The following is a 25,384-nucleotide window of genomic DNA, read 5'->3' as shown; positions in this document are numbered from 1 at the left end:
ATAACTGTGGTCAGGTTTGTGCGTTAAAGGCATCGATGTCAGTCCAGTCTGTGTGGCACATGTTTGCGTCATGCTTTCCTCTCTCACAATAAAAAGCAGGGTTTGGCCAACCCCCCGGTCTGTGGAGTTTAACTCCAGGTTCTGTTTGTTTCTTTAAAATAAGGCGGGAACTTTACAAAGTAAATCTATAAATTAAACACGATCAAGACGAGAAGAGAACGTGTGCTTAAAAAAAGGGAGAAAAAGCATCAAATATACAGTTCACTATGACTGAGTAAAGACAGCTCTTTTTTTTTACTGACTTTTTCCTGCATCTCGATACAGAAGAGTAAAAATGCTGTAAAGGAAAAATATCAGTGTCTTAGACCTGGGCGTGGCCAGCCTGGGTTCCTAATAATGCTGGCTTCCAACGCGGCTCCTTGGTGGGAGACACAATTACAGGGTGCACCTGGCTGGCTGGCTTTGAGGGGGACATAATTGCAGGGTGCACCCGTTTAATTGACTGGCCTTGCTGTTCGGTTGCTCGGGACGAGCTAGCTGCAGCCCTCCTCTCCTCCCTCTTCTTTTTTTAATCTTTTTCCACTCTTTTCTTTTATTCCATTTCTCTTCCACACTGAATCTGTAAAGTCTCTCTCTCTGTGTATTTATTTGTCCTCGGTCTCTCCCCTCTCTCTCTCTCTTTGTGGCTGGCTTCTCCAGGCTTGTTGTTGTCTGCTGAGGCTGCTGCACTACTTTGTCCAAGAATGCTGCTGAGTGTGTTTTGAAGACGGGAGAAACCCTGAATCTCTGGGCTCTCTCCTGCTAAGCATAAACCAGGCATGACCCCCACATGTATTTATACACAAACTGTGTATACACAGCAGAGCTGAGATGCTCCTTCGCGGCAAGAAGTGGAAAAATAATTTTAGAAAAATGCTGAAAAAAAGGCAGAAGAGCGGCTGTGCTTTGCTTCCAGCGCTCTCAGGTGGTTTTTAGCAGATACGCAATGAAAGTGAGAGTTGCTCAGTCACGTGGTGGCCTTCAGCTCATCAAACCGGAGACGCTCACTGCTGCTAAAGGAGGAGTTTCCTTTACACGCAGACAGACAGAAAAGTCAGTTTCAGGCTTAAGTTTGACTTTTCTACTTCTAGCAGCAAGAAGCAGCGAGTTTGCTGCTGTCAGTGCCTCTAAAGCTCACTCACACACACCTCTGTGTGCCTTTATGTGCGTTTGACAAAGCAGTGCATGCTGGGATACAAAATAAATGAGCTGATTTCCAACAATATCAATCTTTTCTCTTACTTTTATGAGTGATTTATCGTGGCCTCCTGGTGGACAAGGACAGTACTGCAAGTGGGCCTCGAGGTCAATTACAATAAAAGAAAATAAAAAATTAACTTGTGATTACATTTGAAATAACCAAATATGATTACTTTTTAAAATGTAAATATTTAATCAGAGAGAAAAGCAGTATGTTAGGTTGATCTGACTTATATTTCATCTGATATTTAATTTGATTTCTCGTTACTGGTGGAAAAATGTCTTCTAGTTGGCACGAAAGTTACAGAGAAAAAAAAATTAACTAGAAATGCAACAGATGATCAAACTGAACTGGAGGAAACAAAAAGCCGGAAACACTGAGGAGTAATCAAAGTGTTTGTGTTGAGTTTGGCTCAATTATTCTGCTGTTTGCAGCTCTTTAAAACTCGCCTGCTGCTGAAATAATGAGTGGATTAAAGCTCTGAAGCACTGGGTGGACGACCTGCTGACTTTCGTTGCGTATCAAATTAATTGATTTGCTCCCACCTTTGCACTCAAACGAAACACCCCCCCCCCCCCCCCACCCAACCCACTCACCTCTCACCTTAAAAATGACTCAACCAAAGTGCACTTAACAATCCCCCCCAAAAAAACCCTAAACCCCACCCGTCCAAACACCTGCTCCGCTCATGCGCACTCAAAGAAACCTGCACCGACTGACGTCTGCAGCCAAGGAAGCACTGACTCTCCCTCACTCTGCTCGCTGCCTCTGCCGCCCCCTGCTGGAGGAAACCTTTGAGCCGACTCAGACAGACACTCATTTTTCTCCCGCCCCCTCTCTCTCTCTCGCTCTCTTTCTGTCCAGCTCGGGGTCGTACCAACCTGGAGCTGAGGGAGAAGTTCATCCTTCCCGAAGGAGCATCTCAGGGTCTGGCCGCCTTCCGGTCCCGGGGCCGACGCTCCAAACCGGGCTCTCGCAACGCCTCGCCCACTCGCTCCTCCTCCTCGGCGTCCCACAGCGGCGCTTCCCTCCCCTCTGCACCCTCTGCCCCCGCCACCCCAACGGCCTCTGCATCATCCAGGGTAAGGTGTTTCCCTCCAATCATTTACTGCATTAATGACAGAGCAGGAGTGGAAGCACTGTGTGCAGTAATTTAGGACCAGCTGTGTTTTTAAAGATGTTAAAAGGAGGAAAACATGGTCTCTGATATGATCAAAGTAAATGAACCTTTAGCCACTGTTATAAAAGCTGAGACACAGGTGAGCAGGGTGAAGGTACAGTACAAAGAATGACTTCATCAGGCTGAAAAAGTCCCATTACTTAAAGTCAACCCAGTGCCCTTTGACCTAAAGATGACGGGTTTGAAAACATAGACTGTAAAATAAAAACGGACTGTGACATCACCCGTCACTTCTCAGACATAATAAGAGTAGCACTGATCAGCACTGACAGAGGTCAAGGCCAGCAGTGACCCCTGCGGTAGCAGAAGGGTTAAAGCCTGCTTCACTGCCTGTTTTATCCTGATTACTCAATGAGAACTGAAACTAGCTGCTAAGACCATAAACTCATCAGGAAGTATTGATGTCAGAGATCAAGTGAGAAATGCAGCTTCAGTATATTTTAACCATAGGAGTCTCCCCGAGGAAGTGTGCAGGTTTCAGGTTTTTAGACCCCAAGGCTACCTCCACCTCTGATGGACTGACATACACCCTAAATATGGAGCAAACAGCAGCAGGAAGTGCTGGCCTGGAGGATTTATTTCCTGGAACAAAGTGCAGCCTCTAAATTACAGGATGGTTTGGTCTGTCTCAGATAACTTCCAGGTGAAAGTTTCCCATTGGTGTACAATCTCCTCCACCTTAGACACACACACAAACACAAACACACTCTTTCACGCTCATCCTTTGTTGTATGTTGGAAGTAGTTTGGTCAAATAGAAACATCATCATCATTGTCAGAACAGACCATTGTTATTTATTAGTGTTGTCATCTGATGTCAGTGATGTTTTCTCTGTGTGTGTGTGTGTGTGTGTGTGTGTGTGTGTTTGTGTGTGTGTGTGTGTGTGTGTGTGAGGCTGCACATATTCATGTATGTGTGTTTTTATGCTTTTATGTAACATTGTTCATTTGTTGCCATCCTCCTGTTGTTGTCACTTCATCCTTAACTGTGAAATTTTATGTTTTGTTCTTTTTTTCTTTCATCACCTTTCCCCCCGACGCCCCTCTGATTCACCCCCCCCCACCCCCCCCACCCCCCCCCCCCCCCACCCCGCTAACCCTGCTTCAAACATGCCCCCCCTGCACTGATTGGGTCTCTCAATGATCCACTCTTAAACATGAATACGCTGCGCTGCCGTCCAATGGCCCCTCCCTGCTCCTCTCTCATTTGCTTCTCCTCCTTGCTGCTTTGCTCTCTTCCTCCCTTGCTCCCTTCAGTCCTCCCATACTCACTCGCGTGACTATGCCAAGCCCTGGCTGGCACACAGTAAAACTCCAACGCCAACCAAGTGCCACTGCTGCCCAGATCTCGGTCACAGCCACACCGCTCCTGGGCACGAGGTAACACACCAACCCACCCACCCAACTACCAACCTACCCCCCCGCCCCGGTCCCACCCAACTCCACCCCACTGAACGCGCTAATGCACTAACGCACACTTGCAGGTGCTCTCACGTGGGAAGCTTTACTTTGGCTGGGGTGATTCGGAGCTTCGCTTGACTTTTTTTAGTGCAAAGATGAAACTCAGATTAAAAGCTGCAGAGTTTAGTGGGTTCAGTTATCACATCTCAGCTGACTCGCTGCATTTCTTTCACTTATGTCACAGCAGACTTTTTATTTTGGGGGTTTACACTCTTGATTAAAACAAGTTCTCCACCAATAAAGAAAACGACTAATCAGCAGCACCAGTGTTTACTTCATATAGTTTCACATGTTCAGTTTTATAAACACAAACTTTCACAATCAATAGTTGTGTTCAGATTTTGTTGTTTTTGTGTTAACATGTTTCTTTATTTAATATTAGTTTGTGAATCTGTTATTAATGTCCGTGTGTCCGTGTGTGTGTGTGTGTGTGTGTGTGTGTGTGTGTGTGTGTGTGTGTGCGTGTGCGTGTGTGTGTGTGTGTCTGTCTCAAGTAATAACAGTGAAATAATCCTGAGCTGCTGTTTCCCTTATGCTCCTGCAGGGGGCAGCATCTGGGTCCAAGCTAAAGAGGCCAACCTTCCATTCGAGCCGAGGCTCGCTGACGGGAGAGAACGGAGGAACGACACACACCAGCAAACCGTCACGGACAGGTAAGACATCAGTCACTGCTGCTCTCTCCTGCTTTGGTTAATGGCTGATTGACTACACCTGATCAGGTGTGGATAAAGGTATGCCTGAGGTCGGCTCTGGCTCCAACTCCTGCACCACCTTAATCAAGCAGGACGTAGATGTGGGAGATGCTCAGCCTATGAAGCAGCATTTCTATAGGAAATAGAAATGCAGAATCAGCCCTTAACCAAGGCAGCAGCTGAAAACTCTCACTGCAAAGAGAGCAGGGGTAGAGGCTGGAGGTAACACCTCCAGGAGCCCTAAATAAATGAACAAGCTCCTCTGGAGTCTCCTGGGGCTTCACCTCCCTGCCCTGAAACAGTGTAAAAATTAGAAGAGAAGCAGAGCGGGGTCTCTGTAGCATCAGCATGGAGCTGTTACATTCTGTCGACCTTTAATATGACGCACACCAGTATATAAGGCTGCAGGAACATCCAGCGCACAAGCCTCTGGTTGTTGTTCTGCAGACTGACTGGATTTTATTTGCTTGTTGGGACTAATTATGAGGTCCAGCCAACCAGGCTCGCTGGTGTTAGCTGATATCTTAGCAGTCCGCCCTTTGGTCCAAATATGGGCAGTCTGACCCCAAAAAAACCCAAGGTGGTGACAGCTGAGGCTCAAAGAAGATTCACAGACCGCTGGGTGACATCAGAGAGGCCGCGTCTATCTTGTATATGCAGTCTGTGGTCTGGGCCAACCCGCAGACATGGCAGCCTCCAGAGCCACGCTGCTGTAAACTGTGACTCAGCACAAATACACGCTCTGCTTTTGTTAGCACATTTTCACAGGTTTCCTCCTGCTTTCCTCTTTTCCTCCCGTTAGATCCCAAACGAGGGGGGTCCACAGCCAGCGGTCCCACCAGCCGAGCCGGCAGCAGAGCCGGCAGCAGAGCCAGCAGTCGCCGTGGCAGCGACGCCTCAGACGCATCAGAGCTCCAGGACGCTCGGTCCGTCTGCTCTGACGCCTCAGACACCCCGCGACGCCCGGGCGGAGGGTCCAAACCCTCCAAGATCCCCACGATCTCCAAGAAGACCCCCAGCCCAAAGACCCCCGGGGCTACGAAGAAATAAGCCCAGCCACGGAGAAACTGGAGAACGCCACCCCTCACAGTGGGTGGGCCACTACCGTCTGCCATCCTGGGTGTACCAGCATCGCTCTGAGCATCCATCCATAGGCTTGTCTAGAATGTGTGCACTATGACTGATATTTTCCAGGGGAAAGGAGGAGGCGGATGAGCTGAATCTCCTTCTCATTCTTTCCCAGCCGACTGAAAACCTGCACAGAGGAGAAGATTCTGGTCTGGCGGTCTCAGGCCAGAGTCTGTGGGGTAAAAAGTGACTGTTCCCCTTTAAGAAGCGACCCCAGTTTGCCTTCCAGTCTCCTGCTTCGTCTTTCAGAAGTTCCCCCACCAGCGAGGAACCAAACACAGACCGACCCGATGTGATGCTGCCTTACTTTGTGTTACGAACTGTCCTGATCAGACACAACACACACACATACACACACACACACACACACACACACACACACAGAGCCAGGGTAGGGAGCGGGACACGCCGCCACCACCACGGCTGCAAAAACAAAAAAAAGCTCGAGTGGCATTCAGGAAAAGAAGAAGGAATTTGTGGGTTATTATTTTGGCTTGTGGGCCAGATGCCTCAGCGATGAGTTAAAAAAGAAAATATGCAACGACTGCCATGTCGCTTCCCCTGCGTTGGTTGGCGAGAAAAAGCGTCACCTCAGCAGATCCGTAGAGGCGGGAATCGCTGCCCGGCTCCCACAGCGGCCGACCTCAGACCCGGAGGATCGGTGGCGGTGCTGCTGCAGCTGAGGGCAAACTCTCACACCACTCAAACGCCGCAGAGCCGACTCCCTCCCGACCGCTGAACGTTCAGATGGGCCTCGCGGGTGAGCGTCTCAGCAACGAGCGCTGTGTTTTGTCACATGCCGGCGTAACAATCCAACACACACAAACAAAACAAAAAAAAATCACAAACTGGCAACAGAAAGGACTATTTTTATGGGACAACACTCGACTAACAGCACATTACTGACAATATCCCACACGTGTAACCCAACGTTAATGAGCGTGTTCGCAGAGTCCGATGACCAGCATGCACTAATCGTCTCTTCCTCTGCAGCCCAGCAGCACACACACACACACACACTCTCACACTCCCGCGGCGGCGTGTGCATCGTTTTTCTTTGTTACAGGAAATAATAAAGGTCATCGACTCGAGTCACTGTATGCAAACGTTTAATTGCAAATGTCACTTTGTTTCCCTTCTCGTTGTTTTCTGGTTAATTTATAATCAGTTTTTCTTTCTAGCTTGAGAGAAAGATCTATTTATTTTTCATGTCCTATCAGCATTGACAGAGTGAGCTGTGTTATGGTTGAAGACTTGTTTTTGTACTGAGATGATGTCCACTCCGCTCTTTGACCTGATGTGTGTGTAAAGTGTTTCTACTCCATTGTAACATGACATTAGTCACTAGCTCGCTGATGCTAGCGGCAGCCTTTTTGTTACAGTTCCTTTCATGCTAATGACTACAGTTTCCTGACCACGACCAAAGGGGGTTACCCTTCATGTGTAGAGAGAACTACAAATATGAATGACAGGGGACCTGGGCCGAGCGGACCAATGAGAGCGGGCGTCCTCCCTCGTGTCCCTCCCCAGCGTCTCCTCTTCTAGGCTTTTTTTCAAATGCTCCGTCTTTGGCGGGGCCCGAGTTTGTCTCTGTGTTATCTCAGTGTAAGAGATGAAGTTTATGAAAACTAATGAAATTTACAGTAAGGAAGATGAAGAAGACATCTTAAGGTGATTTTTATTTATTTATCTCTCTGAGGGGAAGGGGGACCGGGAGACGAGTCCACCACCTTTTGATGCTGTGCTACTCTGTGTGAGGAGAACATGGAGGGCGGGGGGGGTGTTACTACGAGTCACTTGTGTAAAATTAAAACAAAAAAAACTAAAATTATAAACAATTTTTTGTTCTGTTTTTGTATTAAAATTATGCTTGCAGTAAAACCGTCTCTTGTCTTCTGTCTCCGTGCAGCTGAAAGTTTCTATTATTAATAATACGAGTGATCATATATCAGGGGTGTCAAATATATGGCCCATGGACCATAATGGGCCAAAAAAAGGGTTCCAACCCCGGATCACCCGCGTGTCCTCACTCTGTTTCATTCTGATCATAAAGAAGTAAAACTATGTAGTTTAGGTCCAAAATACATGTGTACATTAAAAACACTATTTGATCTGTAACAGTTTATTACATTTACTCTGTTACACTACAGCAGGGATCCTCACATCCAGGCCTCACGGGCTGGTGTCCTGCAGGTTTTAGATGTGTCCCTGATCCAACACACCTGAATCAAATGGCTGAATTACCTCCTCGATATGCAGTCAGGTTCTCCAGAGTCCTGTTAATGACTTCTATATTTGACTCAGGTGTGTTGAAGCAGAGACACATCTGAAACCTGCAGGACAGCGGCCCTCGAGGCCTGGATGTGAGGATCCCTGCACTAAAGGAAGGAAGCAGTGTGGGTTTTATGCTGATGCATGGCTGTAACTAGTCCCGCCCACCTCAGGTCAAACTCACTCCTTCACCTGACAATCGCTTAATTAAGAAAATAACTGCTTTTAGTAAGTGGCCGATATTTCTTCATTTACATGTTAATGTGCGCGTGTGCTGATATAATTTGGTCATTCAGGGGTGCTTCATGTGTTTAAGTGCAGAAATGTGTATTTGGTGCCTAACTGGTTGTATTACCGATATTTTATCTACTTAAATGTATGCAGAATATTGTTTATTTTAATGGAGATTCATGTCTCCCCTCTCTCCTGCTTGTATGTGCGTGCCCACAGACTGAGAGGCGGTGACCGGACATTTTTAGATAATTATCCTGTATGAGATAAGGACACGCCCGACTGGATCTTCTCTTCTGTACACAATAATGAGGAGGTACCCCCGGGGGGGAGGTGGTGCTGGTTGAACGTCATTTGAATCATTTGAGCTCCCCGAGTCTGTCCTGATGACGTATCTCGTCGTGTTTAAGCTCTCCGGTGTGTGTCGGCGTGAGACGGCGATGGAGGATTTGAAAATAACTGCGTCCTGTTTATTTGGTGGTTCCACCGGAGATGATGAGGTCTGAGTCCACCCTCTGCAGCTGTGTGCACACTCACTCCTCTCATTTTCTGTCCACTCTCCATCCATCTACGCCCGTCCTCCCTGCAGTCCATCTGTCATCCCAGGCTGCTCTCTCTGATGACAGTCCTCGCTCTGTTCCACCACTTCTGTCTCACAGGAATGTCCTTTTTCATTTATGCCGGGTTTGTGTGGTTTCAGGGGCACTCGGCTCCCACGTTTTTTTTCCCCCTCTCTCCCTGTTTGTTCTTTCACCTCCGCCTCTTCATCTTCTCTCACTCCTCTTCCCCCTTTATCTCTGCAGACGAGGCTTCCATAAAGTTGCAGATGTGCAGAGGAAAAGAAAACAAAATGGGGCAGAGCGTTAATTCCTGGCATTTGGGACTCGCCCTTTCGGCCAGGACAGAATGAACCGCGGTCAGTTTGGTTTGGTCAGTGTTATTCATGCCTTTCAAAGTGACCACAAGTACCAGGCCGCTTTGAAGAAAAGAGTACACAAACACGAGCTGGCACAGGGCTGAACCTCACTACTATATTTGAGTCATTTCTTCCCTCCAAGTCTTTCTGGTTTAGACTCGCACACATGCAGCGAGTGTGTTTGCATTAGACCTGCTGCACGGCCGCCTCTGAACTAATGAACAGCTCCAGCCTCACAGAGCAAGTGTTCAGAGTTTTGCAGAAGGTGGACTTATTTACTGAAACTTTATAAAGTGGGAACTCTTCTCCATCCTTCTCATGTTGAAGATAAATCCAGCAACCATTTTTTCTAACTACAGGCAGTTCAAGTTCATTAACTGTATATAAAAGATGGCTGCACCCACCATGGTGTCAGCCGTCGGTTTGCGGGCACTTTTAGCATCGTGGTTGTTTTTGCAGTATTTAGATGAGAGGATGGAGTGTTGCTAATGCCAGCAGGCTCAGTGAGCACAGATACCCGTTCATCTCAGAGGCCAAGGTGTGGATCCTTTGTGAAATACTGCTGCACCCCCTCATCATGTGAGGTATTACGGTCACATGGGTCAAGGTGTGAGTGGGGGCTGAATTATCTGGGAAAGACTCAATCACCACCATGGTCACTCACAGTAGATGGTCCACCACCTGTCGTCTTGGTCCAAACTGTGAAGATCAGCAGCCTCCAACAAGCGTGCTGGTTGAGCTGGCTCATGTGGGTCAACAACTCCCAGGACCACCTCTAAGGGGACGCCCCCACTAGAAGGTTCTCCATCAGTTTTTAAAACTGAAGAAGACTCTTGGAGAAGAAGTGAGACGTCTTCACAAACCAACAAGTCCTGCTGCCTTTTGTTTCAAGCACTGAAGAGCACAGGGATTCAAACAGGCAGTCTGTCCTTTAAGGAGCATTGCCCCTGATAATGTAAAAAAAAAATTAAAAATTAGCCTCCACAGCTAATTGGGAATTAGCTGTGGAGGCTAATTTTTGTAGCAGGCTGTAAGCATGTTTATTTCTGCTGTAACACGGGAGTCTGCAGCTTTCTTTGGCAGCAGCCTCAAGTGGCCATTAGAGGAACTGCAGTTCCTCCATCAGTGAAAACTAAACTCTCATTTTTATCCACAAGTTTAATTTAAGTTAATTTTAAGAAGTTTTACCAACTTCTTAAAAGGTTTTCTGCCTAAATGTCGTTTTATTTTGCCTGATATCATTTTATGGCATCTTCAGCGACATCTGTGAGAAATGGAAGTTTTCTGACTCACTGCGTGAATAGAGACATTTTTAAACAAGGCAGCTGGCAGCCAGACACTTAAAGCTGAGTAGCAATGAAAGGAAGCAGTCATACGAGGATGAAAAGATAGATGGGTGGAGGTAAGAAGGAGAGAGATGAGGTCTCCCAAAGAGACCACTGGGAGGGGTGGTTGATGAGATGTAAGCAGGAGAAGAGAGAAGTTTTAGGACTTGAAAGAGGAGGAGAGGCAGAGGCTGGGAGGGAAACTCCCTTCTGGTCTTGAACAACTGTTCAGGCTTCAAACACACAGAGCGCTGCACGGCTCACTCCGAGCGAAGGACTGCAGGAGGAACCTCTCATCCCTCTCAAGGATTTACAATCAGGAAACAATTCTTATGAAGTGGATTAGGAGAGACATCTGGAACCCCAGAGACGCGTGGGAGGGGAGCGGCCTTGAATGAATGAATAAGTGCCCAAGGAGGACTGGATAAAAGTTTCCAGAAGTTATTTTTCCTCAGCAGATCATCCTCGTGAGGAATCCTGGGTTAATGTTTGACTCACTGCAGGTGTGAGCTTCATTTCCGTGCTCGGCCGAGAAAAACTTGGAGCAGACCTGATGACACGGATCTCCGGTTTCACTCCAATTTCTGCAGCACCTGCTCATCACTGAAATTGCTTTCCATCCAGCAAGTTTACAACTTCAAAGCCTCGTGCAATCTTGCATTGGGGCATTGTTTGTCTATATCCAAAACACATTTAAAAAGCTTGCAATTATGCTCTCACTCTCATTATCTCTGCTTCTCCTGCTGCACAGCTGAGAGGTGAGGGAGAAGTGGATGAGAGGAGATTAGAGAAGGTAGAAGAGGGAGGGAGGGAGAGATAAACAGAGGCAGTTTAAGGCTGTAAACACATCCTGTCCAGAGACGGCTGCCTTCTAAACACATCAGGCATACATCAAGGTTGTATTTGTCTGTGGTGACTCTGAAGCAGTCGGGGGACAAACAGGAGCGAGCAGAAGGCGCTGTGGTGGTCAGAGAGGACCCGAGGAGCGAAGGGGGGAAACTTTGAGAAGTTTGACTACAGTCATGGTCTCGGTCGTCTCCTACAGCCTCTCCTGCCTTTGCACTAAGATGGCACGGCCGCACACGAGGAGCACCGGTTCTACGTCCGCCCTCCACCACAGGACACTGCTCCTCCTGCCCCTGCTGCTCCTGCTGTCTCTGTGGAGCCAGCAGGCCGAGGCTGTGGTCCACTCCAGCTTCCGGCGACTCAGTGGACGAGAGAAGAAGGAGATGCAGAAGGAGATCCTGACCATCCTGGGTCTGCCGGGGAGGCCCAGACCCCACCCTCCGTTGCGACCGCCGTCCTCTGCGCCGCTCTTCATGCTGGACCTGTACCACGCCATGTCGGCCGATGAGGACGAGGGCTACGAGATTATCGCAAGTGCACCTAGCAAGGGGTCGTTTAAAGGGGCAGCTCAGGTCAGCCGCCCCGCCCTGCCGACCCTCAGCACGCACACGCCGCCGCTGGGGACGGTGGTCAGCGAGGCCGACACGGTGATGAGCTTCGTCAACCTTGGTGAGTCAAAATGTTAAAGGTGCTTATTTGAAATTCTTCTTCTAAATAGTTTAGAGTGAACTAAAGTGATCAACTGCACCACAAGATGGCGCAGTGACTCAGCATCACCTTTATTTATCCTGGGAAGTCATTAAGAGCTTATTGGCAGTGCCAGCCTGGTGTTCAGCACGCCCACATGTAAAACACTGCCCTCTGGTGGTCAAAGGTTTAGGTAAATTCTGCAGAGAGGATTTACTAAATGTACCTTTAATGAACCTTTAATGGTGAGACTATAGGACCTTAGGTGGTATTTAAAATAATCATAGTTTCCAGGTCTGGGAGCATCGTTTCTTATGCCCAGCAGGGGGCAACTCCTCTGGCTGCTGTATAGGTCTATAATAGAACAACCCTACTTCTCACCTGATTTATGCCCTCAGTAAACACTTTCCTCATGATTTTATGATCTCGAGTTCTAGCCTGAAGGCCAATTTAATGCAATGTGTTCATTTAGTAAATTATGGTCCTCGTTAGACTCAAAAAGGATAAAACTGGGAATGCTTTGGGGTGCAGTTACCGTGTGATCGAAGGTAACTATGACTCTTTTCTAATATGCAATCAGTTCAGTCCATGAGCGCGTCAACTGGTGTGAGATAAACATGGTCACCAAAATAAAAGCATGTAAAGATATTGCAGCTTAAAAAAGTGGTTTGGCATTTTGGGAGGAAACGCGATTCTTAATGAAAAGATGCTGCAGGATGGGCCTAATTAGCCCACTGGTTTGCATCCGTCTTTGATGTCCTTCGGGTCTCTTTGAAATGGTCGGCTTCAGATTTGTGACAGCAAGACTTCAAACACTTTGAAATGGTCCCACCTTTAAAAACAGGAAATGCCGTTCATGGCAGACGCTCATGTTTACTATAAGGATTTCTCTGACTTTTTGACTTCATCTTTCTGGGGTGTTTGTCTTTTTTGTCAGAGAAATCTGCATTTCTACTGAACCGTTTTATAGTTTTCATCATGACAACAAAGACCAATATTAATGCCAATATACTGACACATCCCAGGTTTCACTTCCAACTTCTCAAAATCATTAAACAGATGTGATATAAAGTGTTAATTGGTAATGATTAGAGTTGGTGACAGCTGGATTTTAAATCAGGGCCATTATACTCAGTTTAGCTCCATACAGGCTGATTTAAGCTCGGGGGGGTTAACCAACCTTAAACACAAACTGCAGGTTGAAGGTTTGGCATGGATCATGTGAAGGACCGTTTTTCCAGTGGAATATTCCCAACTTCTTCTGAGCACGAAGGGAAGCTAAAGTTAGTTTTGATGATGTCATGCATGTTAAAACTGATGATCCAGCTGCTGATCATCTTGTTTTTCTGCAGCGATGCATTCAAAGATCCTCGCATCTCTTTTCCAGCTCGTTTCTTGTAAACTGGAGCCAATCAAAATGCAGGATATTGTCTCACTATGTGGTCCAGACCAGCAAAACATAGAATAACCTATAAAAACATCTCCAGTTTGTTTCCCTTTCTTTTGGAGTAAAGAAATACTTTCTGAACATCCGTTCAGCATGGCTGAACTATAGAGGCTTGATTTACCAGGAAGAAGACTAAAAAAAATCCATCAAGAAGCCAATTTCAGATAAAGCTCTCTTTATCAAACCTCTCAGCCATCCGGAGGGCTGGATCAGACCCTTTAATGACCACTTCCTGTCTGCACTGAGCAGCAAATCTGCATGTTTAACATCCCTCGTCTTATTTGACCTTCATCAACACACAAACGTGGTGAGTGTAGTTTATAAAGTAATTGGACATAATTGTCTAAAAAGGAAGTTTGTAAAATTCAGAGAAAAAATAATTAATTTATTATCCAATTAAAACAAGTTTCATTAACGTCTGTGAAGGTTCATCCAGGTCATGGAAGTCTTTAAGTTGAAGACGTTTCATCTCCCAACAAAGACGCTTCTGCAGTTCTAAAACCAAAAGGTGGAGAGTCCCAGGTATTTAAACCCTAGTGGGGAAGGGTGGGGGGGTGGGGGGGGTGGGGGGGGGGGGTTGTCCCCTTTGGAGGTGGTCATTGACCCATTATTAATCATGTGCATCATCACAGGTAAGGTGTGAAAAAAAAGCATGGGTCACCTGGGACTCCACCTTCTGGCTTTGAAGCTGAAGAAGCCTCTTGGATGAGAGATGAAACCTAAAAAACTTAAAAGTCCAGTCGCCTTTTTTCACTGATCTAATCACCTTTAAAATGAATGTTTCTGATAAATGAGGCTCCAACCCTTCTGTAGCTGCATATAAAATGAGTTTAGTATCTTTGTTTCAGTTTGCTGAGATCCGTCCATCTGAGCAGCCTAAATCCTGCACGTTTTCTAAGACGGCTCCTCCTGTTGCTAAAGGTTGCAGAGTAAACCAGTCCTGCACTTTCCTGATGAGTTCATGGTCAGGATCACTAGTTTAAAGTCCTATCTAATACCACATGATGTTCATCTTTTAAATGATGTCTTCTTAAAGGTCAACAATGAGGTTTGCTTTGCAGCAGGGTCACCGTGCAACTGAAAGGTCACCGCAGTCAGATCCACCTCGCCCCCGCTCAGGGTTTCAAACAGCTGAGATGACCACAGCCACGATGTTCAATGAGCGACGTCACGCTGGCTGTGCCCATCTTTAATTATGGTGATGAATTTTGGTTAGCGTGAGGTCTGAAAGCTCGATGAGCCTCACAGAGAAACATTCAGGTCCTCAGTGACCTCAGCAAACACCGTCCTGATGGGTTCATGCAGCTTAAAGTCAACAAGAAAGGCTCTGATCACTTATTATAATTAACCACCAAAAAAACACTATAACTGTGTAGTTAATTGAAATTAAAATAAAAAATAGATTTTTGGGGGAAAAAAATCTAAAAAAAATAATCTGTAGTTAAAAACAACTTTTAGTGCGTTTGGTTAAATTTTCCAGCAGAGCAGCCGGCAGAAGCTGTGGTACATATACACTCATGGAGACTGTGAGTGAGGTATTTGTATTATAATCTATGTTATTAACTTGAACAGTGACCGCCCTGAAGGCTTTTAAACAGGGACCCTCAGAAAATAGAAATTAAAACTTATTTTTGCAATTTTCATCATTTTCTAACATTTTACAGGCCAAAAAAAAAGAGCTGATTTATTAAGAAAATGATTCAGATGTTGGATACAGTGCTGAACGTTTCCTCCTGGCCTGCGTGTGGATGTTTATCCTTCCATCAACGCGACACCGCAGCCTCGCTGATCCCTATCTGCCCGAAAATCAAACATCCTCTCGCCGATGGTTTCCTTCCTCCTGCTCCTTTGGACGCTTGATGGAGATCTGCATCCAGCTCACCGTGGGACCCCCCCCCCCCCCCCCCCCCCCCCCCCAGGATCTCTAACGAACTAGCTTCAAATGAAGGGTTTGCTTTCTCAGAAAAATCTGCCCTGCTGTGGAGACGAGAGCGCACCCTGAAATTTATCAGTCAGCGCTGCAGACGTGCAGCATGATTCTGTAAACAGAGGTGACTCATGTGTTTAACAGTCACCTTCAGCTCAGCACAGAGTTTCCTTTCAATGCTGAAGCTCTTATTTTATGCTAAAACCATTAAAACCTCCCTGAACACACACACACACACACACACACACACACACAACATGAAAGATGTGGAGCAGGAAGCAAAGACCGCGGCCGAGTGTGTGTGTGTGTGTGAACTTTCACACAACAAAAAGAATCATCATACACACACACACACACACACTGTCTCTGACACATCCACAGCAAATATATTTAGTAGCTCCTCGAATAACTAATCTAATCAGTGTGTGTGCGCATATGTAATGGGAAGACACAGCTGGTTAGAATTAAAGGCCCACTGACACACCGAAAAAACCCAACGGTCTGAACTGAGATGAAAATACTGCTGTGGAGGGAGTAACGCTAAAAATACCAGGCAGGGCTGCAATTAGTGGTGTGTGTGCTGAGCAGCTGCTGCGGTTCAGAGCACTAAGTGTCTCTAATTACTGCAGAGTGTGTGTGTGTGTGCACTGATATGAGCCCGCCCAACCCATCAGGGGTGTCCTCTGCTGAGTATTTCTATTTAACATGCTGTGTGTGTGTGTGTGTGTGTGTGTGTGTGTGTGTGTGTGTGTGTGTGTGTGTGTGTGTGTGTGTGTGTGTGTGTGTGTAGGCGAGCCAAACCTCAGTGATGAGGTTTCATGTCTGTGAAGGGTTCTACAAGGACACACTTAGAGACACACACACCCTCCTACACTGTGCCAGTGTAGGAGGGTGTGTGCTCACGTGCACACCTCTGCATTCACACACACACACACACACACACACACGGTCATGTTCAGGTTTTGCTTCTGTTAGTCGTGATCAAAACCTGAAGGTGTTTCCATGTTCTCCGCTCTGTTAGCAGCAGCTCCTGATGTGCACCTCACCCTAACCCTCACACATGTTCATTTATTACTATCTATCATCATGTTTTATCCAAGGATCCTTCCCTCAGTGGCTGTTTGTGTGAATAACACCTGTACTGTAACAGAGTCTCCACAATCTGTTTTATTTTTGTGAAAACTTGACCTGATTTATTCTGGTTTGAAGTATGTGCCGCGCGGCTTCTGCAGCAGCCATGGTTCACTACAAAACATCACAATCTAGCAAATAAATATAGAAAACTGCAATACAATCAGAGCCTATAATATTAAAAAGAACATTCTTATATTTTACACACAGCTTTCCATTATCGTTGCCACACCAGTGAAAAAAAACAGTGAAAAGTTGCAGAATGACAAGAGTCCTGACAGGAAACCTTTTCACAGAATGGTGCATAAAAATACCACTACAAGCTGTCTCAGGTGCGCTCCCTTAGAGGCTTTTTTCTGATTGGCTGCTCCTCTGACACAAAGTTTTCTGCGTGCCTGAGATGACCATATTAGGAATATCCACTCTCTTTGACATCATGATTCTATTCTCCTCATAGCGGGTTAATTCCTGTAAAAACAAAAAACTATGAAAAGTAATAATAGGAAACACTTTTATGATTAAAATCTAACAATGGGGCGCATAAATATGAGGCTGGGGTCTTAACTGTCACCACTCAGTCACCTGAAGGTTAATGAGCTCCACTTAAGCGTGGATCAGTACAGAGAGGGTGAGGAAGTACTCACATATAAACTGTGTGGGTAAAAGTGCAGAGCTGGGAGACAATGAAACTTTCTACTCACTAATTATAGCTGGACTGGTGTGCATGTGAGAACTTACATAATGAAATACTGCTAACACGCTCCAGCCGATATAAATATTTTTTATTCTGACCACAAAAACAGGCAACAAACAGTCTTTCAAAGGACTTCACACACTGGGAAAATCTAATAACTGTCAGTATGTCTGTGTAGATTCTCAGTTATCCAGGTCATAGTAGTCTCTGGAGCTTGAAAAAAGGCGACTGGACTTCTTTTTGTTTCTTGAAGACGTTTCACCTCTCATCCGAAAGGCTTCTTCAGTTCTGTACGGTGCTTATCGAGGAAGATGGAAGTCTCAACATTGAAGTTTACCGGAAGCCCACACACACAGCCCAGTATCTCCTCTTTGACTCCCACCACCCTCTGGAACACAAACTTGGGGAGATCAGGACCCTACAACACCGTGCGGAAAGTGTTCCCTCTAAGGCAGAAGGGAAGCATAAGGAACACACACACATTAAGAAAGCCCTCAAAACATGCGGTTACCCCAACTGGGCCTTCATCAAATCAGCTAAGATGCACAGGAATGAAGGCCAAACACAAACTACAGAGAATGGGAAGGACAAGAGGAACAACATTGTCATCCCATATGTGTCAGGCTTGTCAGAGAAACTCAGAAGAATTTTCTCCAAGCATGACATCTCAGTATACTTCAAACCAAGTCACACCCTAAGACAAAAACTGGTTCATCCCAAGGACAAACCCGCCAAACACAAGATCAGCGATGTAGTGTATGCTGTTCAGTGCAGTGAAGAGTGCTCGGACCTCTACATTGGTGAAACCAAACAGCCTCTTCACAAACGAATGGCACAACATAGAAGAGCCACCTCGACAGGACAAGATTCAGCAGTACATCTGCATCTGAAGGAAAAAGGGCACTCTTTTGAGGATGCCAATGTCCACATTTTGGACAGGGAAAACAGATGGTTTGAAAGAGGAGTGAAAGAAGCCATCTATGTCCACTGTGAACAACCATCATTGAACAGAGGAGGTGGATTACGTCACCAACTTTCCCCCGCTTACAGTGCTGTCCTGAGCTCCCTTCCCAGACGTCTCAACCCCCATTCACACCTTTGTTCCAGTGACCTCAATAGGCCACAGGAAACAATGGAGCGGAGTCCTAAGTTGGTTTCAACTGAAACCACTGATTAAATATGACCCACGCCCCCTTCACACCTGGGCACATGTGTTCAAGCACATGATCAATAGAGGGTCATAACCACCTCCAGGGGACTACGCCCACAGGGGTTTAAATACCTGGGTCTCTCCACCATTTGGTTGAGAACTGAAGAAGCCTTTCGGATGAGAGGTGAAACGTCTTCAAGAAACAAAAAGAAGTCCAGTCGCCTTTTTTCAAGCTCCAGAGACTAATAACTGTCAATTCAGATATTCCCAGTAAAATGAGAGAATTCTTCAAAATAAACCTCGAGGCATTTCAAGAGGTCTGCAGAGCTGCAGGACCTCAGAATCAGAGAGTATTAAGTCAGTCTGAAGGATGCACAGCAAGTTTATTTACTGTGGTCCTACCAAACAAACCAGTCAGTGCCACGCGATAACCCTGGGCTCCTGCTGTTTTTACTGTAATACAGTAAATAACATTTATAGTGACAGAACTCTGACTCTCTGTCAGAGGGAAGAACAGATTATTGATTAATTATTATGCAGCTTACAGTGAATAAAGTTTTAAAGAAGAATTTGCTGTGTTTGAAGAACAAAGATGGGAGGAGTCACCATGACTCAGTGGACGAGCCTCCTCCTGAGCTCCGAAAGGTCACAGCCGGAGGGAGCTGCAGCCACAGCTGTCGCCCTCTGGTGGCCATTAAAGAGAATGCAAGCTAAAGCTTTTATTTTTCATATCCCAAACACATGTCCGTGTTTCATGCTGTCTGTGTGGAACAATAAGTATCAATAAAGCTCGTTTGAACTAGAGTGTTCTTAATTTAAAAGTGAGTGATGCTAAATGTAAACAGCCTCGTTTCCAGTCTTTAAGCTGATCTGAGCAAACAGGCTGCTGATGGTAAATGGACTAGTTCTTATATAAATGGACTAGCTCTTATATAGCGCTTTTCTACTCAGTATGAGCACTCAAAGCGCTATTACAACCTGTTTACATTCACCCATGCACTCCCATTCATACAAGCACTTCCATGTTTGCTAAGCTAAGTGCTTTTTTTAATTAACTATCATTCACACACATTCATACTCCGACGGGACGGTCGGAGAGCAACTTGGGGTTAAGTATCTTGCCCAAGGATACATTGGCATGTAGCCTGGAGTAGCCAGGAATCGAACTGCTGACCTTCTGATCAGTAGGTGACCTGCTCTACGTACTGAGCTACAGCCACCCCGATAGCGCTTTTCTACTCAGTATGAGCACTCAAAGCGCTTATACAACCTGTTTGCATTTACCCATGCACTCCCATTCATACAAGCACTTCCATTTTTATGAATCTAAGTGCTTTTTAATTAACTAACATTCACACGCATTCATACTCCGACAGAACGGTCAGAGAGCAACTTGGGGTTAACTTAACTTGGTAGCTGCATGTTTACTGTGTGAATATGAAAGTAGTCATTTTTCCTCTTCTTTGTAGCTAATCATGTTTAATACTTATCACTGATTAAATGCTTGATGAGTGCTGTCCTGTGAAGGATAAAATAGTTGTGTTTTATGCTGTAATATGACTCTTGTAGAGCACTTTTTAACCCACAAACAGCTGTAAAACTTTAAATGTGTTTTATCTTTAGCATGTTCATGACCATTAATCAATAATCAGAAATCAGGAGCCCATCTACCTTCACTTTGATCTTTTATGTCTACATTATGGTGAATCCATCTTCCATCACGGTTTCCCTTCACGTCCCTCTCACCGACTCACTTCCTGCTGAGCTCATCTCCTCCTGCTGCTCTTCTTCTTCTCTCCTCCTAGGAGTTTCTTCGACATCATGGAAAATCGATTTCCTTATTAGCTTGTTGTGTAATAATGAAAATATGTTGAAAGTTTGATTTCCTTTGGTAGCTTACACTGGCTGGTCCAGGACCAGCATGCACTGGGTAGGAATGATGCTTGTAAAAAGCTCAGATTTTGTTTGGGATGCTTCATTTCTCCCCCCTGAGACCTTTTCATGGCCTCCATCTTCCACCATGTTTGCTTGAAGTCAACATGAATAATATCAAACTAATCTGACATATTTAAAGGTCTTAATAAAGATCTGTTCCTTCTGAGAGGCCATGCTGATGACTCTCTCTCTCTCTGTCTGCAGTGGAGCAGGAGCGTGACCTCCTGCAGCCTCGTCCCTACTGGAAGGAGTTTCGTTTCGACCTGACCCCCCTCCCTAAGGGTGAGACGGTGACCGCGGCAGAGTTTCGTATCTATAAGACGCTGACGGTGGGTCAGAGGGCAAATCGAACTCTGCACATCTCCGTCTACGAGATCAAACGAGAGAACAGAAACAGGTTTCCTCACTTTCACGTCTTTTCTCCTTTACAGCAGTTATTGTTCAGTTCTCCCCTTAGCTCCACAAGGCCGGCTTCAGTGCTTCAGCGGGCTCAGCACTCATTATTATTTTATTATTTTGAAGATGTTCATAAGAGGAGAATCCACCTCTTTAGTGTCTTAATGTTTATGTTGTTTTAGATCTATGAGCATTAATCTGCAAAACCAAACTTCCTTTCTTCAACACTAACAAACTATAAACGTGAAGCGATCAGATCAAATCAGCAGGTCACTTCACTGAAAACAGTTGAAGATCTGCTGGCACCGGCTGCAGACTGTTCAAATATCACTGAGTTTATGACAGCCATAAAGGACGTCATCTATGATAAACAGTCTGAGTCGCTGTTTCTGATCGTCCAGACTGATAAAGTTTACTTCAGTGTTGTGGAGCAGATTCAGATCCTTTACAGCATTCACTGAAGTTCAGGTTGATTTTATTTCTATAGCACAAATTCACCACAAAGAGCTTTAAACTGCAGGATAGATGAGAGCGAGAAGCACAAAAATCAGACATTCTCCTGCGAGCAGCACTTAGGAAGGAACAGGAAGAAACCTCCAGCAGAACCAGGCTGAGGGTGGAGCATCTGCTGCGAGCAGGTGGAGGGTGGAGAGGGCAGAAAAAAACGGCAAAACACAAAGTACGGAAGAGAGAAGATCAAATTTATCAGCGAGCAGCAGCAGGTAAACTCAGAGGCAGTGAGTGTGGTTTAAACTGCTGCTGTTCCCTCAGAACAATGTTTGCAGCTGAACCCAAAGACTTTGAGAGGAAGACTGTTTGAAGCCATGAAGTTATAAATGATCTGAGAAAAAGTAATAACAGTGACGGTGTGACGCTGTCAGACTGCTTTAGTTATTAATAGTAGAGGTCAATAGATTTTCAGTAGTATTTTTATGTAAATCCACCAAAGACCAAAGAAAGTTTTAGTGTATAAATAACTTTATTAAAGGTTTTGAGGATTTCATCAAATGCTCATTTAAAATAAATCACTGCTTCACTGTGACCACTAACATTTAATATTCCCGCTCCAAAACACGACTGCTGTTTTTGAAGTTTCTGTTATAAATGTGAAGGACTGGAATATATATTTATATTAACAGCAGTGTTTAAATTAAAATGTGTCCTCCTCCCTCAGAGAGCCGGAGCTGGTGCTGCTGGACATGCAGTCGGTGCCTGCGGGGCAGGAGGGCTGGCTGGCTTTTGACGTCACCTCGGCCTCCAACCACTGGCTCGTCCACCCTCGCAGCAACCTGGGCATACGTCTGTACGTGGAGACGGAAGAAGGTGGGGGCGCCTCAGGGCCACATCACACTACCCTAATAATCAGTATGTAATGTAAAGGACAAATATGATGCTCGTATCAGTGATATTTGTGTCATTACATTCAAACCTCTGACTGTCTCACACTTTCCGTTCTGCTCTGCTGTTTCAGTCAGTGGATTCTTCTAATATAGAAATTTAAGGCAGTTATACAGTTACATTTAAGAGCATTTGTACAGGACATACTGACTGCTGGTAACCCTTTTCTGATTGGTAGCAGCTTTGCCTTAGAGAGAGGCATGAAATGTTCCCCAAAAATACTGGAAAGTGAAACGCAACTCCAAACAAGCTGCACAAAAACTGAACCTAGCTTTACAGCAGATAATCAAGTCATGTCCAACTTGTTATACAAACTTAAATAGAATCAGTTATTTTCATTTCCAGCTCCATATTGTTTTATTCTACTGTAGCTCTGCATGACTCCCAGTTCAATAATAATCCTTATTTATCTTATACTGGGCCTCGGTGCAGCCACTCCCATCTAAAACAAGCCCTTCCCCCTTTAGGGTTGCTTTGTTTTTAAGCTATCTTCTGATTGGCTGGCTGACATGTCCAGTTTATAGGTTTGTTGGGCACATTTTTCAGTGCTTTTCTGTGATGTAAAGACAGCTTTCTTATGTGAAGCACTTCTCTCTCAGACCGCTCCCTGTCTGCAGCCTGGATCGGGCTGGTGGGTCGGAGGGGGCCTCGCTCCAAACAGCCTTTTATGGTGACCTTCTTCAGGGAGAACCAGATCCCGTGTCGGCCGCCGCGAGCCGCCAAACCTCATCCCCGCAAAAGGAAACCCAAATACGACCTCCCAGTCCCCAACTTCAAAGGTTAGCTTCCAGCCAGTCGCCCTGTGGGAGTCGCTGCGCTCCGGTTCATTATGTGATTCAGAGCTGTCACCTGTTAGTGGGGCCATATTACAGAAATCATCTATCATGATCACACTTTTATAAAATGTCCTGAAAATGTTTCTATAGAGAATCATGAGTTCAGTTCATGAGGAAAAGGTGAAGAACGATCCAAAATGAAGAAATGAGGGTTAATGAAACCTGAATCGTTTTCTGTTGAATCCTATTAAAGTGAATTACTGTTTCCTCCTTTCAGAACGCAGCTCTGAGAACAGAGGTCAGCCCTGTAAGAAACACGAGCTCTACGTCAGCTTCAGCGATCTCGGGTGGAAGGTCTGAATTTAAGTTTTAACTCCTTCATGTCTGGATTCACGTTAGTCACCTTTTTACTGGTGAGATACACCCATCAGACACATTATTAGCACCGACAGGTGAAGTGAATAGCACTGACTAGCTCTTCATCGTGCCACCTGTTAGTGGGTGGGATCTATCAGGGAGGAAGTTAACATTTTGTCCTCAAAGTTGATGTCTAGGAGCAGGAAAAATGTGAGTAAGTTTGAGGCCAAATTATGAAGACTGGTGCAGATCCTACAGCACAGCTTCAAGTGTGCCCTGACGGGTCAGGGCTGCTTTGACAGCAAAGGGGACCAACACAATATTAGGTTTCACGTCATGTCTCTCTCTTATGCCAGATTAAACAGGAGCGATCTTTCTTTATAGATTAGAACAAAGTTTCCATCATTTGAACTATAATTGTGTCTTTGTGCTCAGGACTGGGTTCTGGCTCCGACTGGATACTCGGCATACTACTGTGATGGAGAGTGTTTTTATCCTCTGGGCGCCTGCATGAACGCCACCAACCACGCCCTCATCCAGCAAGTGGTCAGTGCACACGCACTCGTGCGCACACACACAAACAAAAGGAAAGTTTTTTGTGTTCCTGTGAACCTAACCTCTAAGATAAAGATAATTTTTTCTTCTGTTTGCTTCAACACTGCCTAAACCTCACTCAACTCAAATTACTTTAAGTAAATAATTTTAAACACTAAATAACGAGTTATTAACCGGCTGGAATGGACCATTATTATTTTGATCATTATTTTTGTGACAAGTGGAGAGAGACAGGCCAGGACGCAAGCCCACCCAGGCGCCCTATTATTATTAAGTTAGGTGTGTGTGAGAGAGAGAGAGAGAGAGATATATATATATATATATATATATATCTCTCTCTCTATATATATAAATATATAGATATATATATCTCTCTATAGATATATATATCTCTCTATATTTCCCTCTTGCTAGGATTGTGTGTGTGTGCTATAACCTTCTAGTAGTAGTATTTAGTATATGTACAAGTATACCCTGGTCATGATTTGAACCGCCAACCTCCTGCTCCAAAGACAGTAATGTTACCACTATGCCATTCTTTACTACACATTTCATATACTTTAATATACCACAGCTGAAGTAAACCACAGCCTGGTGGAGAGTAAATTTGGACTTTCATGGCTTTAAAGGAAGCAATAATGCTCGTGTTGTATTTTAATCTTTTGAGTTTGTATGGCTGCTACATTGAGCAGCTCTTATGTGAAACAGATTTGGGTCTCAGTGGGACTTCTTAGTAAAATAAAAAGCCTGAAAACAGACCGGCCTGATTCCCTCTGAGAACCCCTGAATTACATTTAATTATATCCAAAATCCATTTCCTCTCCCTGCGTTACATAAAACATGAGAACAGTGCTGTGAGTGATGGTACTTTAGTACACAAGTATAAAGTGTATTTCATTCTGCGCTGGCAGGTCCACATCCTGAAGCCTGACGAGGTCCCCAAAGCGTGCTGCGCCCCCACAAAGCTCAGCCCCATCTCCGTCCTGTTCTACGACGACAACAACAACGTCATCCTCAAAAAGCATCGCAACATGGTGGTGAAGACGTGCGGGTGTCTATGAGAGTGGAAGAAGAGTCCAAACAACAAAAGGATGATTTATTTTTCCAGACTCTGCAGAAGCATGAACTGGTGGATGATGAAGGCACCGCAAATCTGATCCAGCAGGTCTGAAGAGTTCACAGATTCCCCCATTTTCAGATTCTCTGGCTTCATAACGATGTTCTAAACGTGCTGAAAATAATCCATCCACGGCTCACTGTTACATAAACAGCATAAATGTACTCCAACATCCAACATCATTTAGCTTCTACAGTTATGAGCAAATGTTTGGGCATTTTTCTTATAACCTACCAAACACAGACTTTAGTTTATTACAGAAAGGATTTATGTCTCAAAGGCAAATGATATTGGATGGTAGAAGCCATCACTGATGCCCTATTATTATTATTATTATTTTGTTATGAGAAATGAACTGACAGCACTACTGTTGTTATAAGAAATCTTTATGAAGAGATTATTAAACTGTATTAAGCTAATATAAAATAAATATTACATTTTAAAGACCACAGTTTGAGATGGACTGTAAATAATCTAGTTTTAAACAGCACCCAGCTGATTACTGAATCAAAAAGGTTAACATGC

General features: G+C 45.1%; 2 protein-coding genes across 3 annotated transcripts in view; both read left to right on the top strand.

Moving 5' to 3' along the window:
* Positions 1-6,191, top strand: part of macf1a (microtubule actin crosslinking factor 1a) — a 218,825-nt gene extending 212,634 nt beyond the window's left edge. The window contains 4 exon segments of the mRNA XM_030740649.1: positions 2,105-2,322; positions 3,677-3,799; positions 4,425-4,533; positions 5,375-6,191. Coding sequence (XP_030596509.1) covers positions 2,105-2,322; positions 3,677-3,799; positions 4,425-4,533; positions 5,375-5,622 — 698 coding nt within the window. The 3' untranslated portion in view covers positions 5,623-6,191.
* Positions 6,192-10,702: 4,511 nt separating this feature from the next.
* On the top strand, positions 10,703-25,226 carry bmp8a (bone morphogenetic protein 8a). 2 transcript variants are annotated; one of them, XM_030740768.1, is made up of 7 exons: positions 10,703-11,958; positions 20,465-20,657; positions 21,831-21,979; positions 22,672-22,833; positions 23,108-23,184; positions 23,623-23,733; positions 24,654-25,226. In XM_030740768.1, exons 1-7 carry the CDS (start codon positions 11,466-11,468, stop codon positions 24,801-24,803), a joined length of 1,335 nt encoding a protein of 444 aa, XP_030596628.1. In that variant the 5' UTR covers positions 10,703-11,465; the 3' UTR covers positions 24,804-25,226. The 2 variants fall into 2 exon arrangements, with proteins under 2 accessions (XP_030596628.1, XP_030596627.1); XM_030740767.1 differs by having other exon boundaries at positions 22,654-22,833.
* Positions 25,227-25,384: the final 158 nt, after the last annotated feature.

The sequence above is a fragment of the Archocentrus centrarchus genome, chromosome 11 (genome assembly GCF_007364275.1).
Source record: "Archocentrus centrarchus isolate MPI-CPG fArcCen1 chromosome 11, fArcCen1, whole genome shotgun sequence".
In the NCBI taxonomy this organism is placed as follows: Eukaryota; Metazoa; Chordata; class Actinopteri; order Cichliformes; family Cichlidae; genus Archocentrus; species Archocentrus centrarchus.
The sequence above is the reverse complement of the archived record's forward strand: the minus strand, read 5'-3'. Positions and strand labels throughout refer to the sequence as shown.

What these genes read in the sequence shown, in the direction of transcription:
- bmp8a (XM_030740767.1), top strand. Translation starts at nt 11,466, where the DNA reads ATGGTCTCGGTCGTCTCCTACAGCCTCTCCTGCCTTTGCACTAAGATG. An exon ending in GATGAGCTTCGTCAACCTTG is followed by an intron (nt 11,959 to 20,464) that starts GTGAGTCAAAAT and finishes CTCTGTCTGCAG; the next exon opens with TGGAGCAGGAGCGTGACCTC. An exon ending in GTACGTGGAGACGGAAGAAG is followed by an intron (nt 21,980 to 22,653) that starts GTGGGGGCGCCT and finishes CTTCTCTCTCAG; the next exon opens with ACCGCTCCCTGTCTGCAGCC.